This window comes from Passer domesticus, chromosome 6 (genome assembly GCF_036417665.1).
Source record: "Passer domesticus isolate bPasDom1 chromosome 6, bPasDom1.hap1, whole genome shotgun sequence".
NCBI classification, from domain to species: domain Eukaryota; kingdom Metazoa; phylum Chordata; class Aves; order Passeriformes; family Passeridae; genus Passer; species Passer domesticus.
This window is the reverse complement of record NC_087479.1, coordinates 22,564,978-22,578,761: the sequence shown is the minus strand read 5'-3', so window position 1 is coordinate 22,578,761 and position 13,784 is coordinate 22,564,978. Positions and strand designations below refer to the sequence as shown.

At 45.2% G+C, this 13,784-nt stretch overlaps 1 protein-coding gene across 6 annotated transcripts in view; it reads left to right on the top strand.

The window, feature by feature from the left end:
• Window positions 1-8,681, top strand: part of ESRRB (estrogen related receptor beta) — a 132,012-nt gene extending 123,331 nt beyond the window's left edge. For all 6 annotated transcript variants that reach the window (XM_064423781.1, XM_064423785.1, XM_064423779.1 and 3 more), the window contains 2 exons: window positions 1,039-1,308; window positions 7,464-8,681. In XM_064423781.1, the coding sequence (XP_064279851.1) occupies window positions 1,039-1,308; window positions 7,464-7,708 (515 nt within the window). In that variant the 3' untranslated portion in view covers window positions 7,709-8,681. The remainder of the gene's footprint in view (window positions 1-1,038; window positions 1,309-7,463) is intronic.
• Window positions 8,682-13,784: the final 5,103 nt, after the last annotated feature.

Genomic DNA, 13,784 nt, shown 5'->3' with positions numbered 1-13,784 from the left:
CAAGGGGCTGCCAAAAAAAGTACAATTTCTGCCTGTCCATGGTGGGCAAAAGCTGCCTAGGGAGGACCAACACACTGTGCTTGACATTCCTGTTTGTAATGGCTGTTAGAGTGCCCATCTCCCAGGATCTTTCATTGCCTGACCTTCAAGGGTACCAGCTATGGAGGGCATAAAGACAGTTTTCCTTCCCACACACTTTTTTCCCCACCTTAAGGTGGACATTGCCTCTGTTTTTTGTCCTCTCCACTCTCTCAAGTGGACTCGGGCTGTCAGGATCAGGCTGTCAGGGCTGTCAGGCTCTTTCTGTATTTGGCAAGAACATTTGATTCACTGTGGGGGCTTGTTCCATTGCTACCAGGTTTGGCTATGATTTAGGTACTTCAGTGTCACCACAAAGGTATTTTTATCTCTTGGTAGGGGTGTAGGCAGAGCTGCTGGGATGGAAATCATAGTGGGATGAGGAATAGAGGAGAAATCTGTTCACAAATGTATTCATTTTTGAACACATTTTGGTGCTTTGTTGTAGCAGGACTTTTTCTCATCTTTGCCAAAATGTGAGATTGTAGTATACTTGTAATTCAGACCTGTGTCATTCCTTCCTATCCCATCATCAGAAGCCCTCTTTTCTGCCATCTGGAGCTCTTCTCTGCTCATTTTTCAGCTGGGACAGACTAAATGGGTTGCAATACAGACCTGCTGAGGAAGCGAGGGAAGGCAATGTGGTACAAAAGAGTTGCTGCTATGAAAGAAGCAGTGGTCATTGAAGAGATTGTCACCAACCTTGGGCTCCCATAAATCAGAGCATCAGAATTCCTGTTTGAGGCTGTGGGTGGGCATAGGAACAAAGAGAAGGGTAAGGTCCATGTGTGCTGACTGCCACCAGGACAGGGTCACTTCAGTGAGTTGTTTGGGGTTTTTTAAAGCAGCAGGTCAGTAGGGAAGGGTGCATGGTTTGGATCCCAGGGAAGCTAAGGACCCTTGTCTCCTAAAGGCTTTGCTGCACACCCATTTGACCCTGCTTGTCTTTTGCCCTGTTAGGGTTCTCCAACCTGTCCCTTGGCGACCAGATGAGCCTTCTGCAGAGTGCCTGGATGGAAATTCTCATCCTGGGCATTGTGTACCGCTCCCTGCCATACGAGGACAAGCTGGTCTATGCTGAGGACTACATAATGGATGAAGAGCACTCTCGTCTGACAGGGCTGCTGGAGCTCTACCTGGCCATCCTACAACTGGTGCGCCGCTATAAGAAGCTCAAGGTGGAAAAGGAGGAGTTTGTCACACTCAAAGCTCTGGCCCTCGCCAACTCAGGTACAGCCCTGGCCCAGCCAGTCTTGCAACCAGCTAGTCAAGGCTCATGCTCTTATTTACCTGGGAGGAAACCAGAGCCTGCTGCCTAAGAACTCTGCCTGTGTCATGCAACATTCTCAAAGCTCTACTCTTAGCTGGAAAGCAGGGAGAAATGAGGCTTACTGCTGCTAGAGCCCCAGCTGTGCTCTGACCCTGTAGTGGGGAGTGGAACAGACAGGGATGGACTGGTTGCTGGTTTCAGGCAGTAAAAGGGTCTGTGGAGGCCTTTTCCACTAGCAAGCTAACTCCAGTGCCATGAACTCAGAAATGGAAGCCACACTTGCATCATACTCCATAGTGTTGGTGAGATACAGCAAACAGGGAAATTCTCATCCCAATTTCAAAAAGCTGTGGGGCTGGGGCTGCCTGGTCCTGTCCTGGGGATGTTGAGGTACCAGAGACACTGAATCCCCCTTTAACTTGGACACAGCATGGATGTAGACTGCAGCCCTCAATCCAGCAAGGCTGCATTGTATCAAGGCCAGCCAGACACAGATTTGCTCAGGAGTCCCATCTGAAAGGGAAACTGCTGAAGCTACTGTGTAACAAGGGCTCCCTCTACATCCCCTGAGTCTCATTGTTTCACATCAGATCTCTTTGCCAAATTTGCATCATGCAGGTCACAGAATTCACCCTTGCAGCCCAGCCCTGAAACCAGTATCTGTTTTTCTGTAAAGTGGCTGAAACCAGAAAAACACTCAGCGTGAAGCTGGAAGGATTAAAAGGGGAGAATCTTCATCTTGCTTGGCAGCTGACTCCAATAATTAATCATTCTCTCAGTTAAAAGAAAAAAAAAACCAACCCTCCCCCCCCCCCCAAAAAAAAAGGCACCACATCTTAATGTCTCTTTGCTTGAGTTCAGCCTCTAAACTAAAGAATGATCTTTGTTGAGCTGGGTCCTGTGACTCTGGGTCTTTTTATACCTGACAGCTTGACATGACAAACTTCCTGTTCCATAGTTGTGTTCCTTGGCTATGGATATATTACTGTGAGGCTGCCTCACCATTTTACACCATTCTGTCCCTGTTTGCCATCCATCCACTCCTTAGCAATAGCAATATAAAAGAAAAGAAAAATCCTTACAGCTCATTGATAAAAATGTTGAATAGCAGCTGATTTTTCTACTGATCCCTGTGGATTTCCATGAAAAAACTCCTTCTTGAGGGATGATTCACCACTGATAGCTACTGGGAGATCTGTCATCTATCCAGTTACTAATCAATTGAAAGTGTTCTTTATTGATACTGCATAGTGCTAATTTTTTAATGAGAATGTCCTGTGGTCCTAAGCCAAGTGCTTTATAAAAACATAAGTCTATTATATCTGTGCAGTTAACTTTATCAACCAAACTTGTAATCTCATCAGAGAATGAAATCAAGTTTGTTTGACAAGACCTCTCTTCTCAAGTATCATGTTGACTGGCAGTAAAATCACAGAATCATTTATGATGGAAAAAACCTTTAAGATCACCACTTCCACCTGTTAACCCAGCACTGCAAAACTATGTTCCTAAGTGCCACATTTACATGTCTTATAAATGCCATCTTATTAGTCTTAATTGAATGTCACCTTTATTTTTTCCTTTCTTTTGCCCTGGTTCACATCAAACTAGCATAGTAATTACCAGGTAAGACCTAGGAAATTATATGCATCATTAGAACATATCCAGTCATCTTGAATTTCGTAAAAATACCAAGACTTACTAATCATTAATCTGCCCTGGATGACCCCCAGCCCAGCAATTTTGGAACTCTTAAAACCAAGTTATCCAGCTCTACTGATTGCTGTGAAGTTTGTTCTAATAGTTCTAATGTCTTCTCTCATAAACAACAGATTATGAAGTCTTCATCACCTTCATATAACACAGTATATAAAGCTTCTCTTTTCCAAATAAGACAGAAGTACTCACAGAGGACTTCTATCTACTCTGCACTGCTATTAATAGGTTAATCATCTCCAGCTGAAAAGAGCCCCCCTACAAATGATCATTTTTCTTCTATTCCTTAAATATTTATAAAACTTCTTTACTGTCCTTATCCCTTCTAGACGTGGCTTTTCCTCTTATGTCCTTCATTTCCCTTATGTTTTTCTGCACTTCATAACTTTATTCCCTTTTTCAGTTTCTCAATAGTGCTTTTTTAGTTTTAATTGCTGCCTTCACTTTGCCACTGAACCAGGATGGGCAGATGGCCAAGGCTGTCCTCTCTCCTCTGTGCAGTGGTGGCTATGGGTGATATAATCAACTTGTTAAAGAACCTGTCTGCCAGGAGGGTCACAGGACTAAACAGGAAGAAGGGCTCCTCAGAGAGGCTGAAGTGCTAAGGTAGCAGTTGTGACAGGAGAAGTGCCACACTGGGACATTTACCTGGCCCGTGCTCTGGACACTGCTGTCAAGTTCTTCACAGTGCAACAGAAGCACTCACTGCTGTTGTTGCTCACTGAGCTTTCAGGACTCAGCCCAGAGTAAACCTTATGAGACAGTCTCCACAGGAGTGGAGTAACACTGAGCAAAGACAGAGCAGAACAACCAACACTCATCAGATGCTTTGGGGTTCCATTTCCAGTGCTGTGGAGTAAAGAAACCCAGGTAAGGGTCAGGAGGCACAGGCCAAAGCATGTTCTCAGCTGGATGGAAAAAAATCACTCTGACTTCACTGGTTTCTCTAGTGCAGCTAGACGTGTAGCTATGTAGAAGCATAATCCACAAAAGTTCTGCTTTGTTATTTGTATTGAAACATACGAAAGCAAAGCATGGGATTTTGTTTTTCATGAAATTAAAGCTTCTTGTGACACACAGGTAAGGAAGCTGGAATAGGGCAAGTGTATTTTCCTGTTGTAACTTAACAGTGAACCTTCACATTCTTTTAATGCCAGTTATTTTTCTGAGTGTATTTTTGACAGGGATAAACTTACAGAGCCTGCATGTGTGTGCTTGCATGCAAAGAGCCAACTCCTAAAATGGGAGGAAAGCAGTTTGGGCCAGGCTTCAGCTCCCTTGGATGAGAATGAGAGATAGGGCTTAAAGATGAACACCTAGATTAACACCTGTGCTGCCTGAAACTGCTTTCTGCCTTCCCTCCCACACAGATAAATTCTGGCTGTAATTGCTCATGCAACCCAAGTTCTAGGGGCTTACACAGCCCTGTGTATACTGACCCTTTGGTTCTAGGGATTCAAACAAATGAAAACAGAAGTGGGAGCTCCCTCACTCTTTACTAGAGAAGAAGCTGACAGTAGGCTGATCTCTGAGTCCTTGGTGTGATGCACCAACAACACAGCTGCTGGGATTGGCAAAGATAATTCAAGGGATCTCTGTCTAGTAAGTGCATTCTAGAGAGCTGAGGAATGAATTCCTAATTCCCAGAGCAGCAGGCAAGTCCCAGACAATATGATCACCCATTTTTTGACAGAGTAGAGGTGATGTAGACCTACCTTGTTACCCTTCAGAGTCAGCAGTCCATTTTTAAGGATTCCTAGGTCCTCTTTCCTTAGGGGAAAAAAAAAGATCAATCTACATATTGAGGAGCCCTCTAGGTTAGCATGCAGCACACATTCATTTTAGAACATTCCAGAGTGGCCAAAATTTATTTCCCCTTTTTTTTTCTGCAATGCATTTTACTGCTAAGATGGAGTGAGCAATGTCTGGACCTGGCAAAGGGATGCATAGCAAATTCTGTACTGATGGGTCCTGTGAGGTTCCCGTTCCTGTCAGAAGCTGCAAGAACTGAGGTGAGGAAGCAGTGGGCCTTGTCCATTCTCACACCTGCCCTGTACCCTATGCCAGCAGTGCTGGAGAAGGGCTTCTGGTATGAAGCCCAGCTCCTAGGCCAGCTGACCCTCAGGGACATGGTCAGGCAGCCTGCCCCCACCTCAGTGCTCTGATAGCTGTAAAAATTCATAGCTATTGATTTCGTAATTAACAGTTTATCAATGCCATTGACACCAGTTCACTGATGGATTGCAGGGAAATTAATCCTGCAATGTTGTTTTATATTTTGCAGTCAGCTGCCAATTTTGAGCTTCTTTCAGCAGCGTGTGGTGGGGGTGGGGCAGGCTTTGATCTTTATTTCCCCAGTTTCTCTCACTGTATACGCTTAGTTTGCTGTTAAGTCTTGTCACCTCACAGAAGCCAGATGGTGGAAGGGCAGTTTTGGGATTCTGTCTAGCGTACAGCAGCATCAGTGCCCAAAAGTAGAACACCCACTTTACCCTGAAGCATGGCTCATTGCATGGTAATTCTAGCATCTGCTGGGATCTGCAAACTCCAAAAGGCTGTGGTTACTTCTCCCCCTTGTGCCCCTAGCCAGAAGGACATTAAACAGAAAGGAGAGAGGACATTCCAGCTTTTGATACTTCCAGTCTTCAAAATGACCTCTGTGACTTGGGAGGAAACAGATCCCGCTCACTTCTCTTGGATTGTGTATGGAAATTTTTCTGAGGTGCTACCTGGCTGGGAGAAGTTGCCAGACTGACTTGGCAACATGCTTCTTCCTCCCTACTTTTCAGAATCAACCTCTCTGTCTGGTTCAGGTCACTGTGATGACCTAGCAGCCCTCTTCTGAGCTTCTTTGCCTGGTCTCTTGGATAAAAAGTGTAAATGTATCAAGAATTGTTCTTCAGTAGGCTTCTTGGGAATCCTTCCCTTTAATACTTTCTTAATTAGTGCATTCCCTATAAACAGCTTCTTAAACAGCTTTCTTGCTAGACATAATATTTTCCCAACTGTTGTAATACTTTATAAATCATGCATCATAAATAGGATTTTTACCATAAATGTATCATACAAAATTCACAGTCTCTAATTTTTGTTGTGCTCTCCATAAAGATGACACATGTTTCTAGAGAGATTTTGGCACTTCAGTTAGCTTTCCTCCTCTTCCCTGCTGTCACTCTGGGGAACCCTCACATTTGTGTTTGTGTGTAGGCTGAGACTGCACTGAGACTACTTTGCCACAAAGCAAAGCCCAGGCTGTGATGGTAGGCGGTGCAATTACATGTGTGCATGTGTTCTTGCCATACTGTCTCTTTGCCATTGTTTCTGATTTGTTGCCTTGTGGCAGGAACCTTTACCAATAGGTTCAGTATTGATTAAAAGTCTCTAAACAATGAAGACGAGGCATCAGTGTCTCCGTCTCTGTCATGGTTGTAAGAAGGAAGCATGTATCAGCAAGATGAAAAAGGAGAAAATCTTTGGTGATGCTGGGCCTCTCTGCTCTTTGGTGCTGCCCTGTCACACCATGACTTACCCACAAGTTTAGCAGTCTGTGTTCAGTCTGGTTCCCTAGCTCAGCCCTGGACTGGGTCCTTACCAGCTAGCTACATTCACTTCACAGACACACCAAGGAGCTTTGCAAACCCTGCTAACCCCTCCAACAGCTCATAGAAATCTAACTGGCAGCCTAAGGGAAGAGGCCTTGCAGGAGGCGTGGGTTTCCTTTATTTCAGCAGGAAGCTCCTTGAGCAGCTGCTGACAGTCTCTGAAAGCAGGGGCATATGCACAAAGGTGGGTCTGGCAACACCCCTGGGCACACTGGTTGTGACCTACCGGGGCTTTTCTGTCTTGCTGACACCCTTAGCAGCTGCACAGCAATTAGGCAGTTTAGACAGATGAAGCGCTGTAGCAGTGTTAATTATTCTTAATGAGATTGCTCCCAAGCGGCAGCACAGCAGCTGCTGCCCCTTGCAGGGTGACTCTCCCCATAAGGAGCATGGAGGGCAAGGGAAAGTGCAAATCACAAAGGCTCCTGCCTGACCCCTGCATTGCATTGGGGTGGCTGGCAAAATGGGCAGCACACATTGCACGTGTGTCACCCACCTACCCCTGGCAACCCTACTGTCCCTGCACTGCTAGGGCCAGCACACTGGGCTGCTGCCAAACTTCATGCAGCAGCACCACACCTGACAGCTAGCTGGATTTTGGTTTTTTCTGCTTAAGAAACAAACCAAACAATGCCCTTCACCCCCTGCCTGGCGGGGGTAGGACGACAAAAACAACTCAAAAAAACCCCACAAGAACAGATAAGAAGGAAAGAAAACATCACTAGCTTCAGAACCATAAAGGATTTCCTTTCTCCTGTCTGACTTGTCTGTTTGCTGTCTTTTCTCCCTCACCCCAGACTCCATGCACATAGAGGACATGGATGCAGTGCAGAAACTCCAGGACCTTCTCCACGAAGCCCTGCAGGACTACGAGCTGAGTCAGCGCAACGAGGAGCCCCGGCGAGCAGGCAAGCTGCTCCTGACCTTGCCCCTCCTGCGGCAGACGGCTGCTAAAGCTGTGCAGCACTTCTACAGCATCAAACTGCAGGGCAAGGTTCCCATGCATAAACTCTTCCTAGAAATGCTAGAGGCAAAGGTCTGACAGCCCCAGCACCAGCCGACAGTGGCCGGGGAACAAACTAGAAACAAAGATGCAGACAATGGAGCAATCCAAACAGCAGCAGCAGCCGCCGCCAGCTTTTATCTCCAATCATTTATTATGGAAGAATTATTTAATGTCTATCTGTCGGCGTGACTGCAGAATCTTGTGTACAGGAGGGGGAAAACTTTTAATCAGTCACCTGTTTCTCTTTTTTTGTTGTTTTCTCTGTGGGAAATACCAGATTATGCTCTTGCACTTGTTGAGGCATCATGGGGGCTCAGCCCCTCTGATCAGTGATGCTCTCAGCGCTGTCCAGGCTGCCTGCTCCCCAGCACCCTCTGCCAGTTCTGGAGGGAGGGTGGGGACAGAAGCAGGAAGAGAGGAAGAATAGAGTCAATATAAACTTTATCTGCTGGTGTTATGAGGGGTCAGTTAGAAAGGGAAGCAGCTACGGTCCGTCTTTTTCTCACCTTTCTGCCTCTTACCATAGAGTAGGTGCTCCTTTGGAGAACAATGCTGCTGGACCTCTCCTGAACAAAAAGGCTGCCTCCCAGACTCCTCTAACACTTGTACATACAGGCCCCACTTCTTACTGGGAAAGATGCTCCTAACTGTGTAAGATATTCTGCGACCTTGTACAGTGTGTCATTACGCCTGGCTAGTCCCTCCCATGTACAATCCCTGCAGGTCCCTGAAGAGGTAGGATGTATGTCCCTGAGAAAATGCAAGTCTTTCCCAAATGGCAAGAGAAAAGAGCCTGATGTTATGCTTCAGTGCTGGGTTGACTTGATAATCTCCGCATCCTCTCCTATGTGGTGCTAACTACAATTCTTCCACACTTTTCACCCCATAGTGTATCACACCTGCCTCTTCAGCTCAGCTGAGTGCCATTCCCCACCCGTTCCTTGTGGCAGAGAACACAAGGCTTTGTCTGCATGGTTACTGCCCAAGTATAAATACACCCCAAACCAGATCTTTCCTAGACTTCATTAGAGCTATTTGGCTCCACAGAGACTTTAGGCTTATTGCCAAATTCTAGTTAGAAATCAAGGGCACTGCTTTTCAGAGGAGGCAGCTCTAGAGCCTGAGAGATTGCTTTCTTGTGGCAGGCTAGGGAAATAAATTAGAGGATGGCATGAAACCCCTGATATTCCAACTACTGTCTTCCCCTGCCTCATCCCATTATCCTCAACAGCAGGAAAAGAGCTAGGATAGATTATACCTGGGGCTGGTAGGAGGGTCTCTTGCTGATCAGAAAGCAAATACCTGACCTTGAGTTGGTGGGAGAAGAACAGGGGGAGTGTTTATTTACTCTTATGTAACCAGGTTCCTACTGTCTCCAAGACCTGGTTTAGATCTGCTGCCTAAGCCATAACTGCTGCATTCCCAGTAGCCAGAGGGGAATGTAGGTGACTGACAAAACTGACTGTTGGTGTTCTCTGAAACTTTATTTTCTAGGTCACTTAGTTTTAAGCCATCCTGAGGTGACAAAACCTGAGTGTATTCTCTTTTTTTTTTGTGGTCAACAGCATGGCACTAGTGGTGAGAAAAATCCTCTGATCTACATTTGAGACACCACTAATTCTACTGTGTCTGTTCTCCTCAAGCTTCCATCCCTTCCTGGCTTCCCCAGGAGAAAGGTGGTGTGTCAGAGGAGTAAATTGTCCTCAGGAGGAAGTCTTCCAAACCAGGGTTGAGGTGTGTGATCACAGACACTGGGTGCTTGTTTTCTGCTGGAGCAGAATGTGTCCCAGCAGGGCTGTCAATACTGCAGAACCCTGCCCTGGCAGGCTCAGACACAGGGTGCTGGCATGGTGACCTCTCAGCTCTCATAGCCAGCCTACACCTTGTACTTAAGTTAGTTCCATTTAATTTCCTTTGAGTTCATCCTATGCTGCACAATCACTCAGTTTGTATTCACTTGATAAAAGAATTGTCTTACTTCAGGCATATTAGTAAACCACCAGAGACCTTAGGGGCAGAAGGCACATTGGAATTGGGACTCCTGTGCTCACAGCAGTAGCAATCACACAGTAGCCTTGTGCTTCCAGAGGATACTTGTGCTTCTCTCCCCCACTACCTCCCAAAGGCAGCTGGGGAGAAAAGGAGAGGCTTTTGGTTGCACTCATGATCCCTGTACCCACCTGTGACTGAGGGACCAAAGTGAAATGCATGCCACTGTTTCAGAGCCAGCTTGCCATGTGCTGCACTCTGGCAGCTCTTTCTGGCTGTGGTGTAGTTGCTTTCACAGATGTGCTGGGTTGCGTTATCACCTGTAAGTTTGACTCACTCGAGCACTGCTGCAATGCTGCCAAGTGCCCCCAGCTGAGCCACAGCACATTGTGTCCCCCTGCTGTGCAAAGGTAGCTGTCCTCCCAAAATGGGTTGAAAAGATCCTAAGAAGCAATTCTTATTCTGATGGGCCCTGCCAGAAAGGTCACTACTCGCACGCCAACACACCCAATCTCCCCCTTCAAAAAAACCCCAAAACTACCCAAAAACAACCCCAAAAGGCTCTTCTAGCTTTGTTGTATTTTAACTCAGCCTGCTCTCCATAACAGGAAGCTGTCTACAAAACATGATTATGGAGAGCTGCCGAGTTAGCTTCTAGCTCACAGAGACTGCTGGCTATTTAGATTAGGGCTATGGGATGGAGGCACCTCCTGCTTTGGCACAGCAATATGAAGATACCAAATACAAATACATTTTTTCCAGGAACTTCTTTCTCCATTAAAACTGCATAATGTTGGAGCCCATCCAAATAATCTCCATTGCTTGAAGATAATATGCAGGGAAATGTTTGCATTTCTTCTGAAATAGGATGGGAAGTGAACCAGACAGTACTTAGGATATATTAAACTCTCTAACCAAGGAATGCAAACTCTTTCCCAGGAACTGGGACGCAAACACCTGTCTAGATTTAACCCTTAAAAAGCTTGTACCATCCTAAGTTGGGAAGCAGATCAGGTCTCTCGAGCCCTTCCAGCAAGTGCAAGAATCACAATAATCTCTTCCCAGTTACTCTGATCTGCTGTGCATAAGTAGTGCTATCACAGTGACACAGCTGAGGAGAATTTCCAGCTACACAATGGGCTGGGATTGCAGAGGAGTGTAACAGTGTAGTCCCCCCAATGCACTTTGAAGTGGGAAATTAAGCTTCAGCAACTGCTTAGGTCTTTGAATGCTCACAGTCTCTTACAAAAAGTCTGGGGATGTAGAAGGTGAGACATGAACTAGGAGATGGGTTTTGGGTCAGTAGTCTTTATGCTGCTCATTTGTAATATAGGATTCACTGAGTCAGTGTCATACAGCTGTCCTTTTTCATGGGGCAAAAGATGATGGAGCTTGAGCCTTGGGACACAGATGGGCTCTGTGACAAAGAAAAGAGAAGCAGTAGAGGTAAGTGTATCAGTGACAGTGAATAAACCCATAGCAGCAACTATGGTAAAAGCAGCTCCAGCCCCTGATTTGCATGTGTGGATAACAGAAACCATGCACCTGTCAGCTACTACAAAAGGCAGTTCCTCCCAAGTGACCAGCTCTTCTGTTTTGGGCACATTCTTCTCTGGGAACAGCAGTGTCTGACCTGTAATGCAAAACAAATTTCATGGGGATCAATTAAAAGGTAAATTACCACACTGAATTTAGGTTACTAGGGAAACTTGGGCATTACACCTCGCAGCAAAACTGTGAAGCTACAAGAAACATCCCCACAACAATCAGAACCTTGCAGTATTGCTTGTGCTAAGGGGGCATTATTTTTCTCTTTGTAAGCTATGTCATCTTTTTTTTTAAACTATTATAAATATATAAAATAAAACATGCTTCACCAGAAACATGTAAGCAGCTATTAGAGGGGCAAGTAATTGAGAAAGACCCTAGAATGTAACATGTTGAGCTTTTATTACCAATCGGAGCTATAAGCAATCATATGGCCAAAGGCTGCTCTGCTGTTCCTGTGGCTGGGTTACGTGGAGAAGCCAGAGAGAGACAGAGGCTGTGAGAATGATGCAGGTAGTCATAGACAGTCAATGAAATAAACAGTATCTACTTAACTATTATCTGCTCCTAAAAAAATAACAACCTGTTAAATAAATTGTATTCCTGTGGTACAGGTCATTTCAAACAAAACAAGAAATAAAACAAAGAAATGTAAAAACTAATGCAGACAGAGTAATGTTTATTGTGTTAGAAGCTGCTCTGTTCTGTCCCTTGGGATGCACATGGCTCCAGAGAAAAGGCCAGTGGGGGGAAAAGCATGAGATGTCTGTATTTGCTGTGGAAGAGCAGGAAACCCCCAGCCCTCTCACTTAGAAATGCTCATTTCATGTTTTCCCATATAAAAAAAATCTCAGCAAGCTTCTGAATTTTTGTGAGATGAGCTTTGCTGAGAACTTCTAAAACAGACACTGTTGCCAGTCTCTGCCACAGACCAGTTTATTTCTCCCGCCCCCCACTCCTTTTCTTGATAAACAGGAGCTAGTGATGAAAAAATTCTTGAAGTTGTTCCAGTGAAGAAAAACCTCTAATCATAAAATAGACCACTGGCTTAAACCCAGCAGTGGCTTAAACCCAGCAGTGACATCATGAGTGTTGCAAGCATTACAGCAGCTGTCCAGTGCTTATGAAGTGGATGTAAGTGCTAAAGTTGTGGCATTCACATTGATCTGCTGGTCAGGCAGTGCAAGAGGGAAAGCTCCTAGCTGCTTGAGAAAGCAGAAGGAAATGCACTCTGCATTGGGGCAGAGATGTGAGAAACAAGGACCCCAGGTTTTTGTTCTGCCTCTGATTCTGTCAGTACCAGACATCATCCCACCCTGTTTAAGCACCTCCAACACACCCCAGCCAACACTGCTAATGTCCTAATGATGCATCAAACCAGGCAATCAAGAGGCTGCTCAGCCTGCACTCTGAAGAGGAGGTGGTGGCTGAATTAGTGGTGGCCAGTGGGAGAGGCCATGGGCTAAAAATGAGCCTGAATGAAAAAACAAGGTGAGCACAGAGCTGTAGTGGGACGTGAAGTGTGACAAGCTTTTTCTACACTGGAAACAGCTACCCCAGCCCCAAAGTCAGCAGCACCCTGACTGTGACAGATACAGTCTTGGAACCAACACAATCCCCTTGCAAGTTCACATAGCAGCTCACAGTCACACACAGCCCTCCTACATTGCATGCATGTCCTCTGGATGCTGTATCTATTCACAGGTTTGGATTTGGCCACCTCAGCAGGACTTTAAAATGGATCCTACTTCAGATTAAATATAGCAAAGAGATGTAAATGTGTGGCTTTTGGGGCTCTGAAAAGTTTGTGTGACACTGGAGCTGATGGTGTCAAGAGATTGGTAAAGGATAGCTGGCAGACTACAGAGAGCTTGAGAACACTCTTCAAACACCATTTAAGGGCTCTTAGCATTCCTCAGTCCCTTACTTTAAAGATAGCTGCCTTACTGGCATTTCTGGGGCATCCTTCTTTGTCTAGGTTTGTTTGAGGCTTTCCTTACTTTGCTTGCTAGTGTTCACTCACACTGGAATCTAAGAAAGAAAGAGAAGGGGATTGTCTTCATAGTAAGCCCATGTAGCATTGAGAGAAACTGAGGCCAGCCCTGATACTTCCTCTTACAGGTGAGCTTCATAGGAAATACCAGGAAAATAGTCTAATTTCTCTGATTAGCTGGAGAGGGAAACAGGTTTCTTTACTAATCAATGTTGAGTTCTCTAAACAAAGTTTAAACAAAATTTCTCTCATCAAAGTTAAGGGTGTATTTAACTCAATATGCTCTTAAATTTCAAATACTAAAACATGAGTGCAGTAGTTTCTTGTGGCTACCTACACACAGAATAAAAGGAAAACCAGCAAGAGAACTGTCCCTTCCAACTCACGCCATTCTATCATTCTATGACGATTTTTCTCTTTCAGGCCAAGGTATTACACTGGAAATCAAAGCAAACATTGGTTGGTACTGAAAACCTTAATGTTCAACTTCCAGTAATGGAAAGCTGGAGAGCATACACTGTGTGCCTGTCTTCCTTTAGAAAGACATTTTCTCCCATTGCAGCATTTTTTAAATGACACCAT